The 24,571-nt window shown below is 42.6% G+C and overlaps 1 protein-coding gene across 2 annotated transcripts in view; it reads right to left on the bottom strand.

The window, feature by feature from the left end:
- MASP2 (MBL associated serine protease 2) overlaps positions 1-24,571 on the bottom strand; it is a 199,679-nt gene that overhangs the window by 40,031 nt on the left and 135,077 nt on the right. For both annotated transcript variants that reach the window (XM_085609864.1, XM_085609865.1), the window contains exons 8-9: positions 17,707-17,785; positions 4,099-4,236 (exon numbers count right to left, since the gene is read on the bottom strand). In XM_085609864.1, the coding sequence (XP_085465990.1) occupies positions 4,099-4,236; positions 17,707-17,785 (217 nt within the window). The remainder of the gene's footprint in view (positions 1-4,098; positions 4,237-17,706; positions 17,786-24,571) is intronic.

Here is a 24,571-nt window from a genome sequence, read left to right on the forward strand (position 1 = left end):
TTCGATGTAAACAATGTCTCCCATCTGGAGCCACCGCCCATGTCCTGGGAAGGTTTTGAATGGAGCCTCGCCTTGCAAAGCATTCTCACCTGAGCTTGAAACCTATTCTATGAGAAGGATTCCAGCTCACTGTGTGATAGTACCTCTTCACCAGGTCTCTGTGTGATAAGGTGCTAAAGCATGTGTCACATGGCGTGTGAATTGGCGGGTCTGGAGATGTCAAAGACATCTGGCAAAAGCAGTACTTTCCTTTAAAGTTCCAGACACACATAACCATTTACCACTGAATAAGGTGGTAAAAGGCCTCTACTCCACTTCTTCAACTATTTAAGATACAACTAAGCCCAAAAACTGTAGCAAGGACCATGCCTTAAATTAACAGGTTGTGTGCTCACTTTATGTAATACCTTGGGTGCCAGGTGTACAAAGTCCTTTTGTAGTTCCAAACCCCGAAGTTTGCAATATCGCAGTGTTTGGGACCGCAAAGGGGATTTTTCAATGTACTAAATCCATTCCTAATGGCAACTAGGGGGAGGGAGTGAAATTGCAATTGCGGTTACAAACACCTTGAAGGAAAAGGTAGGCGATTCTCAAAGAAGGGAGCCTCACATTGCAACATCTTCCCCTTTGTAACTTTGTGAATTTTTAGCAGCTTTGGACAAGAGCATGCTCACCCCCATCTTTTCCGAAAAATGAATCTTTAAAAAAAAGAAAAGCAGTACTGGCTCTCTTGTGGAACACTGGCCGCTTCTCATTCGGCCGCACAAACCCAGGGAAGGTGGTCCGCGCTTCATTGCAGGTCCCCATCCCGGTGTTTATAGCTAATCACCGGGGGTTGCTAATAGCAACATGCTCTGCGACCCACTGAGACCGGAGATTGTGCAGTGCGACTTATTAGTACATAAGCTGCGTTTCAAAATCAGAGACCTATCTCAAAAGGTTGGTGCGCATCAGTATCTTTGTACATTGGGCACAAGTATTTTAAAATCTTCGGTATTGAATATTTCCAGGAGAAAAAGTTGGTTAATATTACAAAGCACCACGAGTTTTTCCAAATGTGGTCTGCTGTATCCGTATTGAAACTCTTTCTCTACACCTAGTATTGCCAGTTTGAAAATCAAACTTTAAAAGAACGTTCTCTGGGCTGCATATTTCTTTACTGAAATAAAAACTATGATGACTAAAATTAAATATTCTTTTGTTGCTAAGAGGTAGGAGGGAGTATGCCAGCTTTTCACATAGATTGCACATTGTATCGCTGCTCTGAGTTTGTATAGGCTGAGATTGGATTCTCCCGTGCAGAATTTGGGCAGGTCGCTATTATCATTTACACATTCTTAAAGAGTGTTCTTTTAAGCTGCAAAGACCCACGTTTGTACACTGGCTTCCACTGAGATCAAGGTAAGCTATTACTGCGTGTGTGACTCATACAAATGTTTGCAGTGCGGCCTCCCAAGGTGAATATATTAAACTCTGCCAGAGAGGATGACCGCTACCCGCGTCCTCGAGATGCGCAGCCTCCCCATGGGAAAAGGAAATGCAGCTTAGCAGGCACTAGCTTAGAGGTCTTGGCGCCTTCAGTACTTGCTGCCCTCCTCCGGGATTCATCAGCAAGGCCGTTGCAAACCCCTTCGGGGGCTGTGCATATGAATCCCACGTCAAGGTAGTTGCAACACTCTTTGGAGTCACTGGAGACAAACCACACGTCAAGGAAGTTGCAAGCCTCTTTGGAGTCACTGGAGACAAACCACACGTCAAGGAAGTTGCAAGCCTCTTTGGAGTCACTGGAGACAAACCACATGTCAAGGAAGTTGCAAGCCTCTTTGGAGTCACTGGAGACAAACCACGTCAAGGAAGTTGCAAGCCTCTTTGGAGTCACTGGAGACAAACCACGTCAAGGAAGTTGCAAGCCTCTTTGGAGTCACTGGAGACAAACCACATGTCAAGGAAGTTGCAAGCCTCTTTGGAGTCACTGGAGACAAACCACATGTCAAGGAAGTTGCAAGCCTCTTTGGAGTCACTAGAGACAAACCACATGTCAAGGAAGTTGCAAGCCTCTTTGGAGTCACTGGAGACAAACCACGTCAAGGAAGTTGCAAGCCTCTTTGGAGTCACTGGAGACAAACCACGTCAAGGAAGTTGCAAGCCTCTTTGGAGTCACTGGAGACAAACCACATGTCAAGGAAGTTGCAAGCCTCTTTGGAGTCACTGGAGACAAACCACGTCAAGGAAGTTGCAAGCCTCTTTGGAGTCACTGGAGACAAACCACGTCAAGGAAGTTGCAAGCCTCTTTGGAGTCACTGGAGACAAACCACATGTCAAGGAAGTTGCAAGCCTCTTTGGAGTCACTGGAGACAAACCACATGTCAAGGAAGTTGCAAGCCTCTTTGGAGTCACTGGAGACAAACCACGTCAAGGAAGTTGCAAGCCTCTTTGGAGTCACTGGAGACAAACCACGTCAAGGAAGTTGCAAGCCTCTTTGGAGTCACTGGAGACAAACCACGTCAAGGAAGTTGCAAGCCTCTTTGGAGTCACTGGAGACAAACCACATGTCAAGGAAGTTGCAAGCCTCTTTGGAGTCACTGGAGACAAACCACATGTCAAGGAAGTTGCAAGCCTCTTTGGAGTCACTGGAGACAAACCACATGTCAAGGAAGTTGCAAGCCTCTTTGGAGTCACTGGAGACAAACCACGTCAAGGAAGTTGCAAGCCTCTTTGGAGTCACTGGAGACAAACCACGTCAAGGAAGTTGCAAGCCTCTTTGGAGTCACTGGAGACAAACCACGTCAAGGAAGTTGCAAGCCTCTTTGGAGTCACTGGACCTCTTTTGGGTCAATGTGTGCGTCGGGCAGTTACAGCCCATGTAAGTCGCTCTGCTCTGCCTCAGCAGCATTGTGGCTTCTCGTGCTGTCAACAGCAGCAGTGCTAAATTGGGAACCACATCGATCATCAATGGACACACAGATGGTTCATTTTGGGCAATCTTTCAGGTGCATTTCAATGAAATCACGGAGGGAGTCCCAGGGACCCATTTGCAACATAGTTTGCCCTCCATGGTCACACCCTCAAGCAGTCTGCTTTCTCTGGGGATCCCCTTCGCTAGGAACACTCTGGGTTTCTCTTTCAAGACCGTATCTCCTCCTGCCAGGCCAGGTAGACTCATTCCCTCTGCCAACAGGCAGGCTTCTAAGCACTAGGCAAACCCACTGTTCCTCCAACAGAAAGTGCAGACTTCAGGTGATATCCCATCACCTCTGTGTGACTGGCTGTTAGACAAACCCAGCCTTAGTTATATAGCAATCCTTTAAACATTCTTTGAAGCACTCCCTTCATTGGTCAACGTGGAGCTGGAAGATAGTGGGGTGGTCTGGAACCTACTTAACTACTCATTTTCTAGAGAGGGGATGTGGATCCATCTGTCTCATGCTTCCGAGTTGGTTTCAGTTGGTACCTTCTCACATTGCATTTTCAGGCTGCTCTCCAGACACAGCCTCTGTGTAAAGTGATGTTTCTCACAGCAGATAATACTGGTGCTGACATGGGTACAATGAAGTGTGAGGTTTCTGCACCTGGCTGTCAACCATCTCCCTGAGCAGTAATCGGGGAGAGAAAAAGGGCAGGCCTGACCTAGATACCTCCCCACCTTCAATAATGGTAGCAGCAGTCCCACACCTCACACCTACAATCAACTTTGGCCCTGGCGCTCACTAATCTAAGGTTGGCACAGAGGCCTAGGCCTATTCTGGACAATGTGAGCTTCTTTCTCTACTAACTGTTAAACGAGGCAGGTTTGTATTCAGCAAAACAACAATTAAACATGTTCATACCTAACTCAATGAGCCAAGACTCTATGCTTACAATTATTAAGGAGCACAAGACAGGTCTACTAATGAAAAACTAGTGTATTCTACTAATTTTGCATTAAAATATACCCTAAAATTATTATTGCCTCCCCAATAAGTCTCATGCAGCACCCTTACAGAAAATGTACAATTCTTAAAAGAAATACCAATAGGAAAATTAGAGTTGGCTCATGTTTTTCAAGATCTTCTCAAATCCTTACCACAAATTATCAGACACGCTGAGATGTTGCCTTACCATTATTGTTCTTTCTCATGCTGTAGTAAGTTCCGTTGCAAGTATACTGAATTTCTGCATTATACTGAGTGACACCAGCTTTTGTCACGTAGGCCACCTTTCCATTCTCTATGTCTTCTGGCTGGCCACAGTCGATAACTAAAAGCAGGAAACATCAGATGTTCAGTACAACATATTACAGTGGTTTCTGTGGTCAGTGTACCTGAGAATGGATGGTGTAGGTTGGTTTTCCTTGACTGTGTGCGTCTTCTAATTAGGTCTCTTTTTTGTGTGCCATTTACAGTTGTTAACTGGCCTTTCCTCTCCTCAAAATTAATTGACCCGGTCTCCCGTGAAGACCGTATTGAATCTACGTTTAGCTTTACAATTCAGATGTTGCGCTTTCTACCCAATTGTCCACCGTCTTCTTGACCCTGGCTCCATTTTAGAACTGGCAACTTGCAGTGGGTCTACCTTCCATTTTTTGATGTTGCCTCAGGTATTTTTGAAGGTGTTAGATGCTTTGGGCACTGTGCCACTGCTATCCAGTGCCAGTGCACAGTGCAAGTGCTCCCTATTCTAAATTGATGTATGGATTCGTGATTCCATGATTGGCTGATTTGGTTTACTTGTCAGACCCTAGTACAGTGCACCAGGAGTGCCCAGGGCTAGTAATCCAAATGCTGCTAGTGGGCTTGTAGCACTGGTTGTGCCACCCACAGAAGCAGCCTGTAAAAGTGTGTCTCAGGTCTGCCATTGCAGAGCCTGTGTGCAGTCTGGTACTGCCATGCTGACTGGGCAAGTGCACTCACTGGCCAGTCCCCAACCCTTCCCTTTTCTTCATATTAGTCACCCCTATGGTAGGCCCAAGGGCAGGGTGCATTGTAAGTATAAGGTAGGACATGCTCTGGTGTGTGTGGCATGTCCTAATAGTGAATTACAGCCATTTTCGTTTTTCACTATTGCAAGGCTACCTGTTCCCCATAGGCCAGAATGGGCAGTTTGAGTATTACATCTTATAATCCTTACTGACTCAGGGAACCAGGTAGAAATTCGAGTTTAGTATGCCTGAACTCAGAATGATAAAATACATCTTTTAGTGAAGTTGTTTTTAACATTCTGTGTTTGAAAATACCACTTTTAGAAAGTAGGTATTTTCTTGCCTAACCATCCAAGCCTGCCTCTGAGATAAGCCTGTCTGCTCGTGCCAAGCTACCAAGAGTGTGAGCAGGGGTTATTTTAGGAGTGTACCCCCTTACCTTGACTAAACGCAAGGGTCCCTATTTGTCAAAGGTACCTACCTCTGCCAACTAGAGACCCCCAAATCTAACATTGGTGGTCAGCGGTGAGGATTCTGGACTTGCATTGTGACTCATATACAGTGATTGGTGAACACTACTAGTGAGTGCAAACCAAAACGCGACCACATACTTTTGGTAGATTGTTATTTCTGGGATTTTCTATTTTTTGCAACGAACTGCAAAGTTTAACCACCATGGAGAAAGCAGCATCCATAGCATCTGTTTGATTGGGAAGAGGAGAAACTGGAATGATACAATGTGAGGCAGCTGAAGCACTTCTGCAAGAAATGTAAGGTTGCAGTGACCGGGCTCTCCAAGAAGGATAAGTTCCAAAAGGCGCTGAGGGCCTGGGTCACAGCAAGGAGTACCCCTGAGAATGAGGAAGGGGTTGAGAATGCAGAGGAGCAGCTGGGTGGGCCATTTGGTCCAGGGGGGAGGAGAGCAATTCCCCAGTATGTAACAGTGTTTCTGCCAAAGGCCTGTCCCCAGAGGAGTTGGAGGACAGGGAGAGATGTAGGATGCATGGAATGGAGCTGGACAAGCTCAAACTGATGTTAGAGAATAGGAAATTGACCCTAGAAGAAAAGAGAATGCAGTTGGATCATGATAAAAATTTGAGGGAGTCGGAATTGAAAGCCAGGAGCTTAGAGATTACTCCCTCTGGTGGCAGCACACCATCAATGCCTGTGGAAGCTAGAGTGTATATTCCTGAGGATGTGGTGAAAGAGTTTAATAAAAATGATGATATTGGGCAGTGGTTCAAGGCCTATGAGGTAGCCATGTCTTCCCACCGGGTCCCTGAGAAGGATTGGGGAGCGGGGTTGTGGGGGCAGTTCCTTAGCGAGGGGCAGGACACACTGTTAGACATGCCTTCTGAAGTCCATAATTCCTATAGCTACATGAAAGTGAGCAGGGGTTATTTTAGGAGTGTACCCCCTTACCCTGACTAGACGCAAAGGTACCTACCTCTGCCAACTAGAGACCCCCAAATCTAACACTCCCCTTCCTTGCTGCTGCAGATGGACTATGGATTGGTCAGACAGGAATCCAAGTCTTAAAGAAAGGGTATACAGAGACCCAAGCTCATAGCTTCTATACTTAATTAGCTTAAACTGACAAAAATACATTATTCATGGTGCCTTATATACTCCGAGAGCATTGGGTAAGGCCCACTGTCCCATCTTTAAATATTCAAAACTGTAGCAAAAAAGGATTTTTCAGTAACCCAACACCATAACTGAACTTTTTATATTGTTGTTCTTTTCTTTATGAAGGATTTGTTTTTTGTAGATGAAAAGATTTTGTATTTTTTACAGGAACAGCCAACATGTTTTTCATCCTTTGAGGCTTGCAGGCCTGGAGCTTTTTCAAGGCTGAGAATATATTACAATACATGTGCAATCAGAAAAGAAAAACACATTTCAAAGCCATGAGAACACAGTCATAATGAATCCGATGATCAGAAAATCAGAAAACATCCACAGAACTATTGTGTTATTTTCAGATATTGTATGGAGTCAGCCTATGTATTCAATATACACCTATCTTTATATACGGATCCCCTCTAATATGAACTCAAACACTAATAATCTTAGCTGTCACTGTCCATATGTTCATCAAAAAACAATTGTCAGCCGCCCCAGATTGTACCGTATTTACGGGGACAAACATGGGCCTCTCAAATTGGCTCCTCCAGCAGTCAGCATCTATCCATGCCTCGTCTCCAATATCCACTTTAAGAGTCTTTTTCCTCCAATTTTGTGCTATATCTCGTTTCCCCAGTGTAAATCTTAGTCTTAGGAGTGCCTTTTCAGTATTCATATAGACCTCATATTCAAATATAGTCAGAAATGTGTCCTGAGGGTAAAAGGCAGCGGTCTCAAAAGTATGGAGTTAAATATCTGAAATATTTCCTACCTAAAGGGTCTCAGAGTCGGGCATAACCATGTATCATGAAAATACTCATCTACCTCCTCTCCACATCATAGGCACTCATGCCCTGGATCCTTCTAGACTTGAAGGAGTCAGGTAAATTCTGTGCAAATATTTAAGCTGTATAATAAGGCATAGTATAATAGTGATTATCGTCTCTCTCAAAGCCAATAGGGCAAACATTCATTCCTCATCCTCCAGTGAGCCAATATCTTCAACGCATTTCTCTTGTAGCTTATACATTGTGTTAGGGGATTTATTGATTAATGTTCTATACTTACATGATACTTTTCCAGTTAGGGGAACGGAGCACATTGTTAAATTAGCTTCTAGAGGGCGAAACTCAGGTATGTCTCTATGAGTGAGCATATTCGGCTTTAGAGCATGTCATAACTGAAGATATCTGTAGAATAGTGTATGTACCAGTCAAATTCCTCATCAAATCTCAAAGTGCCTGCCACAGGTGCAGGGATCAACAGGGGGCACCATAGGTGCTCCCTCGGCCACCAAATAGAGGCCGTGCACCGATGGGGGCCCTGCTGGGGGCCCCCAAAGTCAACTTCCAACAGCCTTTCTGTGTCTGACAGGCCGGTACAGAAAGGCTGTCAGCATCGGACATTGTAATCCCTCAGGCAGAAGGAGCCGCCCTTGGGATTAGTGAAGTCATTCCAACTGGCGGATGGGCTCTCCGAGCCCGTTGGATGGCAGTCGGAATGACCGGTCGGATTCCTTACTGACCGACACCATCAAAATAGGTCAGTCGGAAAGGAATCCATCCAACTGATTACGATGCGTTAGAAACGGCTCCGACCAGTAAACTATGGTTATGTAGTGAATAACACAGAGACGTCAGTGTCTTTACAGAACAAGTCTTAGTTATTGACAAGAAATCGATCATTAGAATTAGGAAGGGGTGGAATATGAAAAGAGAAGGCAAAGTCTGTACTTCAGCCTATCTGTTTACAAGAGATGAAGGTCATGGGAAATGTCATGGGAAATAAAACTGATTTTTAAAGTGTAAGGAGGGGAGTTGGGAGGAAAGAGAAGACATGTTTGTTTTTGGCACATAATTTGCAGAGCTAGTTAATATAGGCAATTCTGCATTTCAGAATCTTTGTTGAGTCCCTGGCATACTGAGTCCATGTGTAAATTCCATCAACTTTCCCTCTTAGGTAGTTTTAATTCAAGGCTGCTACTCGGGAAGATATTGCTATTTGCTCAATTGCAAAAAGGTAAAGCTCTATTATGATCATGATAATGTTCACTGAGTGTTGTCCTGGAGTCTTCTTGATATATATTCCTAGAGTGTTCTTTGATTCTGTTTTCAACAGGCATATGGTACTGCCAATATATATTTGCAGCAATATGAACATTTTGTGACTTATTCCACTGTTATATTTCATCCATTTATCGACCCTAAATCGTGGTCCATTCTGATATTGGAATTGTTTTCCAAGTTTGTATATTGTTCAGTCATGGCATACGTAGAAGCATTTTTATATCAAGAAATGTCTTCTGGCCATTTCAGTGACCCGTGAATTCAGAATTACAAACAATATTCCTCAGGTGTACTCATGTGGAAGCTAAGTCTAGCATTAATACTGAGGTATAATTTTCTCAGCCTTCAAAGGTTGCTCTTGAGTGTGAACAGTGCACGGCCTGGCCTCAGGCACTGCTGACTATTTGTACTTAGAGACTGAAACTTGTATTGCTTACATATGCTGTGTTTATCACTGTAACCGTCTACCTGTTAGGTTCACAGATCGCCCTTTATAAGAAAGGAGAATCCAAAGATGTTCATAGACCCTCCAGTTCAGCTAGTATACTGGCAGAACCTGGCATGTTTCCAGGTCCACTTGTACTGTTATTTATAATCTGTCTAGGTGACCTAAAAATGTGACACACCAAATTCGAGGAAGTGGATGGTGTTCCATCAGCACGGATGACCCTCCTCTTGCAGCCTCTCTGCATCATAGTCTTTTCCTTTCATCACAGGAGGCCACTTCTACTAGATGCTTTGGACTATTGACTCCTTGGTACTATTCACTGAAAACAGTGCTGCAGATCTGCCAACCACAGAGTCAGCTGGTGTTCCTCCATGTCTCTACTATCTCTATATATATATGGACTGTAGGCCACACTCTTGATAGTAGGCCTTTGGCACTTTGGAACTTGTCTTTACCCAGAGAGCACACAGTGGGAAAAACCTCTGCACAGATCTCAGTCTATTTCCTCCACCAGTTCTTCAGCAAAATTTACTGGAATTAACTCAATTGGCAACAATGATTCTTTGTGTTAATGGCCCTGTCCTCTCCTGCTGAAGGTCACTCAAGTGGGATAATGGGGCTACAGACAATTCCCCATTCTTTAATTTGGAGACAATGACTCCTCTCCGAGTGCTAGAAACGTCAGGGTAAGTAAGTTACACACTAAGAATAAACCATGCTCACCCATTTGGGAGCTTGGCAAGAACAGACAGGCTTATCCCTAGAGGCAATGTGTAAAGTATTTGCACACAAACACACAGTAGCACAGTGAAAACACCACAAGCGTTCTTCACACTAGCTTACATAAATAGCCAATTTATATCTGAGTAAAACAAGACCAAAATTTAAAAAATCCAACATACAAAAATCAAGTTATGATTTTTTCAATATTAAATAAAGTTATAGTTCTTAGAAAACAAAAGCTCTGACTGGGCTTTTTGGGTTGTGCTTGACCGGGACAGATCCACAAGTTCAGTACGACCGTGAGTGAATGCCCGCCAGATATAGGAGTCACGCAGACCCCAGTACAGTACCTTGGCTGCGTCAAAAATCAATGATGATGTGAGGCACAGGGGAGATGAGGCGTAGTAAAACTGGGTTATGCTTTGATTCCTTACTACTGGGCAAGGTCGTTGGTGCTTAGGGATGGTGCGTTATGCAAAGGAGGTGAGGTGTCACTGTAGCAAGTGAGGCATTGATTCCTGGAGGCGGTGCAGGGTGGTTGAGCAACTACGGCCCGGGTATGATGCGAGGACAGGGAAGGTGATGCGTCGTTTGCAGGTGCGATACCATACTGCTGTGTGGTATCGATGACCAAGCCGGCAGTCGAGCTGCAAGGCCTTGGTTTTGCAGCGTCTAGGTCGAACCACTGGGCCGCAGCTGTGGCCCCGGAGTCAGAGATGTATATCACAGACACTGGTGGTGCGGTTCTCTGGACCCCCACAGTGGCAGTTCTTTGGAGACGTTGCGGCATTGCCGGAGCCTGCTTTGGTAGTCGCAGTTGTTGCGTCGAGCGCGGACCATGACTATGGTGCAGGCAGCTGCAAAAAGAACAGTTGATGGACAGAATGCAGAACAATGTCATACATTCACCCCAGTACAGAGATCTGGGCCTAAATCCATCGTTTATTGCTCCCCATGCCATTGAACCCAGCCATATGCAAATCAGTCTTGACTCTGATCCCTATTGGAACAGTCCAGCCCGAACTGCCAGGCCAGGTCCTCCTTGGACTGGAAACAAGCATCCTGTGATAGGTTTTGGAGTTTCACCCCTCATCAGCCAGTCTAGCTTGATTCCAGCGGTGCAGGCAGCAGCACAACATCAAAGTTGCAGACAGGCACCGGTTCTGTAGTCGCTCGGTATCTGTTTCGTCTTGTAGCATTGAAACTCGCTTCCAAGGGCCCAGGAACTGGAGTTGGCACCACTTGGCAAGTAGGGCTCTCAGCAGATGAGCCCAGGTGCTACAGGTAAAGTCTTTGATGGCCCTGGGACTTCCAACAGGAGGCAAGCTCAACTTAAGCCCTTGGTGACATTTTAGAAAGCCGGGTGCAGGGAGCAAAGCCCAGTACTCTCACTTTTAAGCAAGAAGCAGCAGGCAGCAGGCCAACAAGGCAAAGACAAACAGCAAAATGGCAGTGCCTCCTGGCCACCCAACAGCTGTTCTTCCTGGCAGATAGTCTTCAGTCCAGAAGTGTTTCAAGTGTATGGTGTCAGAGGTGCAGTACTTATACCCATTTTGGCCTTTGAAGTAGGGAGACTTCAATAAAGGTCTTTGTAGTGCACCAGACCCTGCCCTTCTTGGCCCTGGCTCCAGACACACTACAGAGAGTGGAGACTTGTGTGGTGCTAGGCACATCCCGATTCAGGGGCAAGTGTAGCTCCGCCCACCACTCTAGCTCAGGGAGACTCATCAGCCTGTTGATGGGCGATCAGGACATGCAAGGTTCCTCTCAGCTCTGTTTGTGTGCGACTGTCTAGAGTCAATTCACAAAGCCCAACTGTCCTCCAACCCAGAAGTGTATTCTAGGGACAGGCAGAGGCAACAGAAAGTAAGAAAATGCTCACTTTCTAAAAAAGAACATTTTCAGACCTGCAATCTAAAAACCACCTTTACTAAAAGATGTGTTTTTAAATTAGGAGTCCATAGACTCCAAACTCCAATTTTTGATTTACTCCCGATTGGAAGATACACTGGTATGATGTTACCAGGCAGCTCCAGTGCTAACCTATGGGGATGATAGATCTTGTTGTAGTGAAAACTGAATTTAGCAGTCTTTCTCTAACAGGACAGGTAAAACTCACAAGTTCATGTTCTAACTCTTAAATACATGGCACCCTGCTCATGGGGGTACCGAGGGCCTACCTATGTGCTGCCTTACGTGTAATAAAAGGGAAGGTTTGGGCCTGGCAAGTGGGTGTCTTTTGCCAGGTCAAAATGGCAGTTTAAAACTGTACACACAGGCGCTGCAGTGGCAGGTGTGAGACAGATTTGCGAGGCTACTCCTGTGGTTGTTACAATCAGTGCTGCAGGCCCAGTAGTAACTTTTGAGTTACAGGACTTGGACACCCATGGTGCACTGTGCTAGGCACTTGCTAGTAAATTAAATACGCCAATCATGGAGAAAACAATTATCATCAGGTTCTAGACACTCAGCACTTTCATTTTACCATTGGTCACAGTGGTAAAGCGCTCAGAGTCTGAAATTCAGAAAAAATGAAATTCTGCACACAGTCAACTCCGAGCAAAAAGAAGGGGGGAACCACGCCCGAAGATGCCAGGTCTAACACAAAGGATAAAGATTGTATTTCTTTGATAGAAAGTGAAGGCAATGCCAAACTACACCCTGGACTTTGAGATCTGCAGTAGTGCCATGAAGGTGCCATCTAGAATCATGAATACACCTTTGAACCCTTGATGACAATCCAGGCTGGGGCCAGAGCACTTCTTGCATCTCACAGGTTTCATATCTCTGCTCAAATGACAGTCAGGTGATGTAAGGAAATGCTGTGGACTGTGTAATCCATTGACCTAAAGTTTAGCTCCGATCTACCTGTTTGGCCCAAACTCGAGACCTCAGGCAAATGACGTAGTTTCTTTGTGGTTCATTTCCCATATCGGGCACAAAGTTACAGTCTATGGAAAAGGGCTAAATTGAGCATTAAAAACATGGGGGCTGATTACGATAGAGGTCAGAAAGCCCCCGACCTTTGGTTCGGAGGCTTTCTGACCCCCATCATCTGTTTCAATTCCGACCAGCTGATTATGTATCAGCTGGCCTGAATTGAAACTGGCCGGTCATTCTGGCTGGATTCCGTCAGGCTCAAAGAGCCCGTTGCCCAGTCGAAACCGACTCGTAATCCCAAAAGGACAGGCCTTTCCGCCCATAGGATTACGATGCACAGTTTTTAGCATGGTTTCCATCCCGGCCTGTTTGACATGGAAACTATGTTGGAAAGCGTGTTTGGGGGACCCCAGCAGGGCTCCCTTGTATGTGCAGCCTCTGATTGGTGGCCGCCCCTGTTGGTCCCTACATCTCATGGCAGGCACCTTGAGGTGCCTGCCACGATGTGCAGGGATGAACAGCACCTCCCATTTTCCTATGGGAGCATGTATTACAGCCGGTTTATGTTCGTAATGCATGCTCCCATAGGGAAATGTAGGAATTCATTAGAGGATGATAGACCTCCTTCCAAGGAAACTCAAATACCACCTACCAAGCAGAGAACAGGCTAATGAACCATTCAAGAGATATGTCCTTACCACCCATCAACTATATGTCTACTGATTGATTGGAAGCATGCAATCTACACAGACCACTAATGCGACATTTTGTCTCTGAGAAGCATCTCCGTGAAGTCCACATGGTGTCCTCTGACACGCCCATTCCCTAACAATTCAAAGGGATACATTGACGTTATGCTGACTGCAGGTAATATACGATCTCAGTATTAGCAACGCTGTCAGATGAACACCATTTTTTCTCACCTGACGCTCATCTACGGTTCTGAAATAAGACAAACTGGATTAGGCCATCCAGTTACAATCCATTCTGGTCAGTTATTCCATTAATCATTGGCACCTTAACAGAGGAGCCATGCAATGTATGATTTCGAACTGGCTGAAAGGTTGCCTGGGGACAGGAACTCCAGCAATGGAAGGGGAAAGTTATTTACACTCACTGTCTTCTGTTCCAGAAAGGACACCCTAAAATAATCCAGCAAGTGCTTTCTATTTCCATCCAAAAATATTCTGACCTAGATAGGGATAACAGTAATGCCACTACTGGACTAACCTCTCTGTTTCTAGATTTAAAACAAAAATGATTACTAGGGTGTGAGGGGCACATTTGATATATTTCATTGTTTTCCTGTGTATTCCATTTGTAGCTGTCTTTATAATTACATATTTACTTTGGGATTTTATTCTGGTTTGTTTTGTTGTATTTGATCTTAAATTTGTCCTTTCAAAATGGGCTTTGATGTGTTTGACCATGTGTTTGACCATGAGAGTGAATCTAGACAACACCGTTCAAAGTTCAACACAGACTAAGGAGGCACGGCAGTGTATAACAAGTTTAAAGACCTCCAGAGAAAGAGGTGTTTGGACAGAATAGCAGAAGAAATTATTGTGAGACGGAAATATCATGTCAAGAATATTGAGAAATGAAAAATATTTGCGACAGGAACATCGAAGGTTAAAAAAAAATGCTTTTAGTGTTGTTTTGAATATTGTTGTAAAAAATATCAATGTGGAAAATATTGTTATATGTAATATATTTTGTAAGTGTTAATTAGTATGTAATGTATTGTGATATGTTTGTATATGTTTATTTTTTATTTGCATTTTTAGTAAGATATTTTTTTAGTTATGAAATTGTTGTATTTTTAGTTGTATTAACCTTGCTACATAATTGTTTAATACTTTTTTCAGTAGGGGGAATTTAGGTTTTTAGGGAATAAGGGTGGGGAGATGTATAAAAAATATATTTTAAATTAAATATTAATTTTATAATTTTTAAGATATGCAAATTAATAATTTAGATGTTTTACATGTATTTTGTTATATTAATATTTTTAATACATTTTATTTTCACATTAATTAAAACATATATTACTGGTATTACAAAACAAAATAATATACAATTTAGAAATGATCCACCAAATCAGTCATTGTGCACTTTGCATAGCTGGTGCAGGCGTCTGGGGTGAACTTCCCCCAAAGTCAATCATCCAACAAAAGAGAATAATGCCGCACTCTCAAGGTAATTATTCCAATTCAGTTTATTGAGTTATCACAACTCATGCCATTGGACTCTCACCAATGTGTTTCAACCAAACTGGTCTTGCTCACGGTGTATAAATATGTCCATCATTACTTTCTACCTTTAATACCTCTCTCCCACAGTATCCATTGAGGGGCATAGTGGGAATAGTAGTTTTCACACAAACAATTTAATAACTAAACATTCTGCAGTTCCTCATATCAGCTTCTGTCAAGTGTTATGCATGGTACTTCTTAGTTAAACTCTGATTATGGTATTCATTGTTAATTACTTGATTTTGCATACTGAGATTGTTTAGTCACCAGTGAGTGTGTTTCTACATATTTACTGTTGGTTGTTGCTCCTTTATGTGTGACTCACACTATTTTTCTGTTGTCAGTCAAGATGGCATAACTTAGTGTTACCTCTGCCGAATGAGGACATTGGAGTACATACCATATCTCATTTCATTTTGTATTTTTATTCTATATTTGTTGTCCATACAGTGAGGGCATTACTGGACTCTTATCACACATCTAGATAATTATTCTCAGTGGGGACATCTGTCTTTAATGTCTACATCGAATATCTCGCTAAATGCCCATACATTGTTGGCCCCATCAACTACCTTAATTTGTTGTATTTCCTGTCATATATGCTACTCCCTTGATGTGTGATGTTCTATTACTCTATGGTATAGTCTTTATGTATATCCCTAAACCCTTTATGGTAGGGACTTTCACTCTTTTTATCTCTGGCTAAGTGTCTTATGTGTGACGTCCCCACCTATCTATTTTATTACTCCTTACCATAAATGCTAGAAACTTAATATATGATATGGGGCATCCCAACCCAGTTTACCTTACAATTTCATATTTTTGATTGTCATTGAGTGAGCTGGTTTATAATCTTGTGTTTACCACTGACTGGCCTAATATGTCTGTCTCCCTGTATTTACCATATTTGAGCAATAAATTCTACCTCATCGAATCAGCCTCAGTTTTTCTAAGAAAGGAGTCTACAAATGAATGTACATTTCTTCATCCCTATTCAGGCCCAGAGAGCTCTTTATTTTGAATCTAATAATGAGTCCTGACTCCAAACGTCTCAGTTTTAGAGTTCTATTACCTCCTCTCTCAGCTCCCAGGACTGTGGTAATTCCAAAGTAGTTCATGTTTAACAAGTTTTTACCATCATGTGTTGCCATGTGTTTAGCAATCGCATAGTTCATATCCTTATTTTTTACAGCTCTTATATGTTTTAGAATTCATTTCTTCAGTGAACAAGTCATGCTCCCGATATATCTCTTTCCACAGAAGCACTCAATCATATATACTACATATACTGAATCACAAGTTTTTCTTTCATGGATGGTAAATGTTTTGCTTCTTAGATCTTGGAGCTCTTTCATATTTCTGCCAATTCTGCATCCTTTGCATTTTTCACACTTCACGAATTCTATTTGTTGTTTCTGTAGCCAATTACCAGATTTTTTCATGGTGAAATAACTCCACTGAGAATCCACCAAGTCACTCTTGCAACTTGTGACAAAGTAAAATATAATCTAAACTGCAGTTGAAAATGAAATTGCTTCATCAATTCCATTGCAAGCTTTCTTTTAGCAAGATTTCACTGGCGGATGCCGGGCAGCTTTAGCTATTGGCTGTTTTTACATGCAACCATTTCTTATAGTTTGTTTGAATAATCACAAGGACTTAACGTACCTGAAAATTGGCAATCTATTTAAAGATGTTCCAAACATGATGTCTCAATATATATCTTGCCCAGGGTACTTAAGATGGCACTGTCCCTAGGAACTCCCTCCTTAAACATTAAGGTCCTCTTTACATATAGTATGGATGTTTACACCCAGCACTATACCCAAGGTGGAAGGTTGCATTCAATTTGCTGGGGCAGCTGTGATTGGCAGAGGCCACATTTGCATGAAGTCTAGGCTTCCTTTAATGTCTGTGTATCCCAGTAATAGAAGTATTTCCATGCTTTCTTTCCAATCCATAAGAGAGACACAGAACTAGTCCAAACTAATCAAGGACAGGATAATTTAGCATGTGAATGTCAGTCTTTGAATATTTGTTGAAAGTCCATTTTATGCAATCCTTGCTGTAATGGAGGCAAGCAGGGAAAGTAATAATAATGACATGTTAGTTCTCAATCTTCCAAGCTGTCTACATACTCAGTAGTGCTGACATAGGATTGAAAAACGAGGCGTTTTAACACATTGCACGATTAATGCATTACGGATCAAGCATCAGAATGGTTAATACAGGCCAGCACTTTGATGCTTTAAGTCTGTGTGGTGTACACGTGGGTGTACGCAGAAACCCACTGTTATGGGGGATAATCAAGGGCACCAACACCACTCTCAGGGAGGGTGCTGAAGAGGCCTGCTTCCTAAAGATGAACCTCATTTGATCATGGCTTGGCATTTACATGGTCCACTTATCTCTTTTTCTCCACATCCTGGGAGAACAGGATTCCGTTTTACATCCCTGTCCACTCCTAATCTTACCAATTGTAATGGAATTTGTTACAGAGGAATATTGACTTATTTTATAGAAGTTAGAGTTACTGTAAAAGGAAGAAAATAGCCACTACATGTGATTTTTCCAACATCAGATCATCATAACAGCCAGTTAGTTTGAATACTTTTCTGCTGTTGCGATACAATTTTGAAGACTAGAAAATATTGTAAGCATACAAATTCTGGAAGGGTGCCTTTGATGAATGGGGATGTTCCAGGTAAGTAACTTATCCTTAGACGTCTATTCATTTAGCAATGAGTCTGTCTCACCTATCCTATTAGGGTCTGTTAGGGAAAATGTTCCTGCTCATGCTTTCAAACTTACTGTTGCATTGTGGCATGGGCTTATTCCAAGAACCGTCCTTTTGGCACTCCGCTGTGAATGACGTCAGGATATTGTCCCCCTGTATAAGCGAAATATAAATCAAAGCTAAAGTATTTTTTATTTCTTACTTTTTCAGCATGAATATATCTATATAAATATATAGAGATTATATCTATAAAAAGATATATAGCTATAGATATCTAATTTGACCTACTATTCATAAATAAAATAATCACATCAACAAGGAAAACATCACAAGGATAATAAATACCTCCCACGTATTATTCATCAACATTTATTGGTCATCAACTACTAGAGTGTTCAGAAATAGATGGTCCTTTTTTGATCTCATGATATTTGACATAAAAGACTATAAATCAGTGATTGAATTTAAAAGGCCCAAAAATGGCGTCCTAGGGGTCTATTCAGTGCTTTTCTGAATTGGTGGCCTGGTTGGCCAATCACTATCTTCAGTTGTGCTTGTACGTCATTTGGCAGTATGTCTAAAGGCACAAACCCATCCTCATGTTTTGGTAGGATTAGAGTCATGTGTGATATCATAAATATTTTTAAATCCCCTATAAAACCAGTGGCACCTTTAATTTAATCTGAGGGATATGGAAAGCTTTTGTTTGTGCACATACATATGAAAAGGATTTGTTCTTATTATATGAGCCTGGAACTTCATTGATGAGTATTGTTACAAGTTTTTGGTTTTAGTTTACTTTCAAGTGTACATATTTAAATAGCACAGTACTTTATTGCTAACACTGCAGTTCAAAATCCAGGATGTGCTGAGGTATAAGCAATGTAGTAGAGCAGACTAGAAGGCTCATTACGATGTTGGGCGGAAAGCCACCGCCTGATAGTCGGAATCTTTGCGACCGCGTTGGAGCCCTTCCAACCGACTCGGTTGGTTTACAGTCCGACTGCCCGATTACAATGTTCGCGGTCGGAACGTAAACCGGCCGGTCATTCCGAATCGGTTCCCACCGACTCAAGGAGTATTTCTGTCGGTCATAACCGCACCGTAACCCCCTCATTTCCGCCGTTGGGATTACAATGTCGCTTTCCAACTGCCTTTCAGCATCAGCCTGTCCGACACTGAAAGGCTGTCAGAAAGTGACTTTGGGGACCCTGGCAGGGCTACCTGGCCCCCACAGCATACGGTTGGTGCCTGAGGGGGATCCTAAGGTACTGCACTGTGTGGCAGGCACCATGGGTGCAGGGTTTTACACACACACACCCCATTTCCCCATAGGAGCCTGTGCTATGGCTGGTTCTCGGGCGTAACACCAGCTCCCATTCGGTCGGTCCCGAATCCAAGACAGTGTCGGGCAGAGGCTTTCCGCCCGACATCGTAATGAGCCCCTATATAGTTATGTCTCATATCTTTACACTATGTATATGTGATTAGTAAACTTTTGTATACTTGGGATAAGAGAGGACAGCAGTGGGGAGCGGGTAGGCAGTGGGACAGGCAGAAGGGCTGGGAGGTTGGTTTTCCTTCCTATTTTATATGGAAGCTTTAGATCCAGGGATCATTTGAAGAGGAATGGAGGGTATGGAGTGAAGTGGGTTGGAGGCAGAAGAGGGAGTGGGCCTGGTTTTTGTCTTGGTCTTATATAGGCACTTCAAATTCATGCATCGTCTATGGTGACAAAGGAGGAGAGGTGGAGCAGAAATGGAAGTGGGATTGAGTCTAAGGAGGATGTGGTGGAGAGAGTAATGGCTCCACACTTAATATGCATGCTTGCTTCTAACCTTTTTTAAAATAATTTAGTAAACAGGAAATTACAAATAACAATGGTGCCGATTAGTATGGCGGAAGGCCCCCCACCGCCGGGCCGGCGGTGGCGGTCCTTCCGCCATCACTAAGCGATTTACCCACCGCCCAATTAGGATGGCGGTGGGTACCGCGGCAGATGCAAAGTGCGTCCGCCACTACACCGCTAAAGGCAATCGTACCGATTTCCTGGCAGACGGTGATTCGTGCCTAAAATGGTGACTGTGCCTAGCAGGCACCGTCCACCAAATTAGGATGTTGTGGAGAAAAGGCCTTTCCATGGCGGCGATGCCGCCATGGAACGGCTGGTGGGGATAGGGTTTGGGGGACGGTTGCGGGCCCCCTTTGTTATGGGGGAAGGTGTTGCTGCACTGGGGGGATACCCAGGGTACCCCCCTGCATTTCACTGCACTGTGTGGCAGGCACCGCGTGGTGCCTGCCAAGCAGTGCATGGAAATGCAGGGCATGCCATTTTAACATTACGCACGGTGCTTCAGCCAGCAGCATCGTGTGCAATGTTAAGGGCCCGGGATGCGCCCACCATACTGACGGGCACATCGTACTATGTGTGGTGGGACTGCCGCATTACTGGCGGGCTGTCCCAACCACCGCAGCGATGGCTGGCAGACTCATGTCTGCCCGCCATGGTAATGAGCCCCAACGTTCTCAAACAGTGATGAAATATATACAGTAATTTCAAAAAACTAATAATAATTAAGAAATTCAAAATGTGACTACTAGTATCTATATAAGATTCAAGGGTAACCTGAATCACATGGTTTAGCAGTAATAACTGAGGGCCTGATTTAGATTTATGCGGACGAGTTACTCCATCACAATGGTGACGTATATCCTGTCCGCTGAAATATAAATCCCATAGGATATTATGGGATTTATATTTCGGCGGATTGGATACCCTTTACCGTTTTGACAGAGTAACTGATCCGCTAAAATCTAAATCAGGCCCTTAGTCACAATTTGGGTAACAACTAAGGGGTCTATTATGATGTAGGGTGGATCGCCACCGCCCGCATAGCGGTGGCAATCCGCCCTACATCATACCCCCCACCACCAATTTACCTCCACCATATTAGTATGTCGGGGGGGACCCCGGCGGATGGAAAGATCGTCTGCCAGTTTTCCGCTGGTCGACCAGTCGACCAGGCGGAAAAGGGGCTGGATATGGTGGCGGTGTCTGCAAGACACCGCCGTCCATATTAGCATGGGCAGCGGTGCAGGGCTTTCCATGGCGGAGACCCCGCCATGGAAAGCCATGCGGATTTTTTTTTGGGGGGCCCTTTGCGTGCCTCCAGGGTATTGGGGGGGTGGGGAATGCACATGGGGGGTACCTATGATACCCCCCTACATTGTCACGGACAAGGTGGCAGGCACCGCATGGTGCCTGTCACCTTGTGCATGACCATGCACAACGTGCATTCCCAGCATTGTGGTGGGCGGTGCTGTGAGCACCGCCTGCAATAATGCTGGGAATTGAGGATGCCACCACCACGGTGGCGGTGGCATCCTAATTGCCGGTGCGGGACCGCCGCACCACTGGCGGGCGGTGCCAGCACCGCTAGGGTGGCGGGCTGACGAAAGTCCGCCCGCCATCCTAATAGGCCCCTAAATGTGTAATAAGGTTGAAGATGAGCATATTGGGTGGAGAGATTTGGAGGTTTGGAAGGTGGTTGTGAACCTGGGCAGTTCTAAGGGTTTAGGTGGGTTGTTTTAAGGAACATGTTGGGTGGGTGACTATAGAGGTTTGCAGAAGGAGTGTTTTTTGCACTGGAATATCCTCTTCTGACCAGAGCAGTGGTATATGATGTTAATATCTGTGCAAAAATATTGTTGCACACAAATATTGTCTAAAACATATTGTGATGAAAAGAATAGTGTAGGACAGACTATCGCAAGTAGGAACAGCTTTTTAAAGTTTTATATATTGTTTTATTTAATACTGTTGTATATAATTCGATTTTTTTATTTTTTTGTAATGCTTTATTAGTTTGTGGGTCATAGATTATTAATATTTTCTTGTTCATTATTTGTATTTGTTCAAACTTTCATTGGTTAATTGGATTATTCATTATTTAAATTATTTACCTGATAAAATAATTACTTAATATTTTATTTTACATTTTAAATGAATAGTTAGATTATTAATTATGTAAATTATTTAATTGTTTGAATTAAGTGATTAAGTTCATTTTAATGTATTCTATTTTTGTCTTTTAAAATATTCATTATTTTTGTTGTAATGTTTCTTATACACTGTGATTTACTTATTTTTAGTATTATTTTTAGTTGGTTTTTGGAGGTTGATTGGATAGTAGGGGGTAAATACTTGTAATTATTTATATTGTTTTATTAATGAGTCTTTTTTAAATTAATTGTTTAAGTACCTTTATATTTTGTTGTTTGCAAAACAAAATGCAATCATTTATTTCAAAAATATTTTTATTTAATATTTGTAATTATGTTGTGTTTGTTTTTTTAGATTTCAATAACTGTTTTAATTTTTGGTGAGTTTTTGTGTTGTTGGGTTTTTAGGATGGAAGATTTGTTTTGTTAATTATTGGTTAATTAGTTAAATATATTGGGCCCGATTCACAGAACTAATTTAAGACAAAATCCTAATCTTACTACCATTTTGGTATTCACAGAAGGCACTTACTCATTTCGGTATTCACAGAAGTTAGGAGTCCTAACTTTAGAACTCCTAAATGTCTTCTGTGAATACCGAAAGTCTTAAAGTTAAGATTTTTCTCAGTTTAGGAGTAGTAAAGTTAGGACTCCTAACTTTAGGACTCCTAAATGCCTTCTGTGAATACCGAAAGTCTTAAAGTTAAGATTTTTCTCAGTTTAGGAGTAGTAAAGTTAGGACTCCTAACTTTAGGACTCCTAAACTGAGAAAAATCCTAACTTTAAGACTTTCAGTATTCACAGAAGGCATTTAGGAGTCCTAAATTTAGGACTCCTAACTTCTGTGAATACAGAAATGAGTAAGTGCCTTCTGTGAATACCAAAATGAGTAAGTGCCTTCTGTGAATACCAAAATGGTAGTAAGTTTAGGATTTTGTCTTAAGTTAGTTCTGTGAATCGGGCCCATTATTAATTTTGTATATTATGTGTTTTAATATTTTATATTTAGTCTATATGTTTTGGTTCATTTAATTATAATTTGCAATGTATTTGTATATATTTATAATTTAGAATGTGGTATTTTTAAATTTCATGTTTTGTATTGCTTTGTACTTGTTGTCTCTAGTTTTTGAGCATTTTAATTAATAATTTCTAATATAAGTTTTTTATGATGTAATTCCATTTTTTAATATTTTTAAATAATTTTTATACATTTTCCAACACTTTCCCTACTTTTGCTCAGGTTGAGTGGCAATAGTAAGTCTGACTCTGCCAAATCCAAAACTTTCCCTACTGTTGCCTAGGTTGGAGTGGGAATAATATACTTGACCCCTTACAAATTCCAACACATTCCCTGCTGTTGCTTAGGTTGGCGTGGTAATAATAAATCTGAGCCGTCTCAAGTCTGACATTTCCCTGCTGCTGTTCAGGTTGGATTCAGAATAGCAAATATGACCCCTCCAAAGTCCAGAACGTTCCCTTGCGTTGTTTAGGTTGGCGTGGGAATATTAAATCTGACCCCTCTAAACTCTAACATTTCCCTACTGTTGCTCAGGTTGGAGTTGGAATAGTAAATCAGACTCCTCCAAAGTCCAACAGTTTTGCTCGTGTAGCAGGAGGGAGTGATTGTTCGTGGCAGTTATAATCCCATGCGTAGGTATTGAAACTGCCACGATGAAATGTAGAAGTTCCAGTGGATAGGATCCAGGGATGAGAATGACCCAAATCAAGAGGCGTTTGGAGTGGGATGACACTGTTGTATTTGGAATTGTAGGTGGGGTATTGGAGTAGTATAAAGGAATAGACAGGAAAAAAAATCACATTTGAGTGCTAGGTCTAGGACCCTATACAAGATGTTTAACATACTCAGGGCCCTATTTACAAAGGTAAAGTTAGACTAAAGTCTAACTTTACGGCTTTCGGTATTCACAAAGGGCATTTACTACTTATAAATGCCCTTTGTAAATACTAAAAGTCGTAAAGTTCGACTTTCGGTATTCTCAAAGGGTATTTACGAGTAGTAAATGCCCTTCGTGAATAGCGAAAGTCGTAAAGTTAGACTTTCGTCTAACTTTACCTTTGTGAATTGGGCCCTCAATACCTAACACAGATTCGGCATCACAATACCCTCTGGACCGATAAGCTTATGCTGAAATTTAGACTGGTCAACAAGTTATAACAAGCATTGGCATAGCCAATAGGTCTCGCCTTTGGGACCTTATAAGTGTTTAGCCATGCAACAGTTGCATAACTAAATACTTATAAGGTCCCAAAAGCGAGACCTATTGGCTATGCAAAGAAGCATTGCGGCCGTGAAAGTGATAGTGATCGCGATCAAACATCAAAGCGGCAGGGAAAGTGAAAGTAATCGTGTTCATGCGCGGTGCGCGTGCCCGCGTACATGCACTGTAGCTCTAGGCTGGCCTGGTAGCATTTTTTGGAGCCCTCTCAATAAGTCTCGCCAGACCAGCGCATGCGCTGGGTCAGGCGAGACCTAAAAATGAGTGTGATGAGCATTTCCGCCCATTATAGCACTTGCTTCTGTTAGGGCCTGTGCTTACTTTTCCAAAACAGAGTGCTGAGGATAATACAATGTCCAAAGAGGATGTAAAAGCATTCGCCGACGTTTTTGCTGTTATTTATCATTAAGGTTAATCAGTGCCAAAATAATTTGATACCATCAAATTATGTTATTTCCGCTGATATGTATTTGCACCTTTTATCATCTTAAGTGTCTTTTTGACCCCATCAGAATGTTAACGTTTTGTTCTATCCACGCCCTTAAAATATTCAACATGTCTGCTGTTAGCATCATCAATACAGCGCCTTTTCCTTCTGTGTATAGCATTTCTAGCACAATACCCTCTGAAACGAAGAAAAAGTCAATACAAATACATTTTATGATCAGCATTTTGCCATTCTACAAATATACTGTTT

The sequence above is a fragment of the Triturus cristatus genome, chromosome 1_2 (genome assembly GCF_964204655.1).
Source record: "Triturus cristatus chromosome 1_2, aTriCri1.1, whole genome shotgun sequence".
Taxonomy (NCBI): domain Eukaryota; kingdom Metazoa; phylum Chordata; class Amphibia; order Caudata; family Salamandridae; genus Triturus; species Triturus cristatus.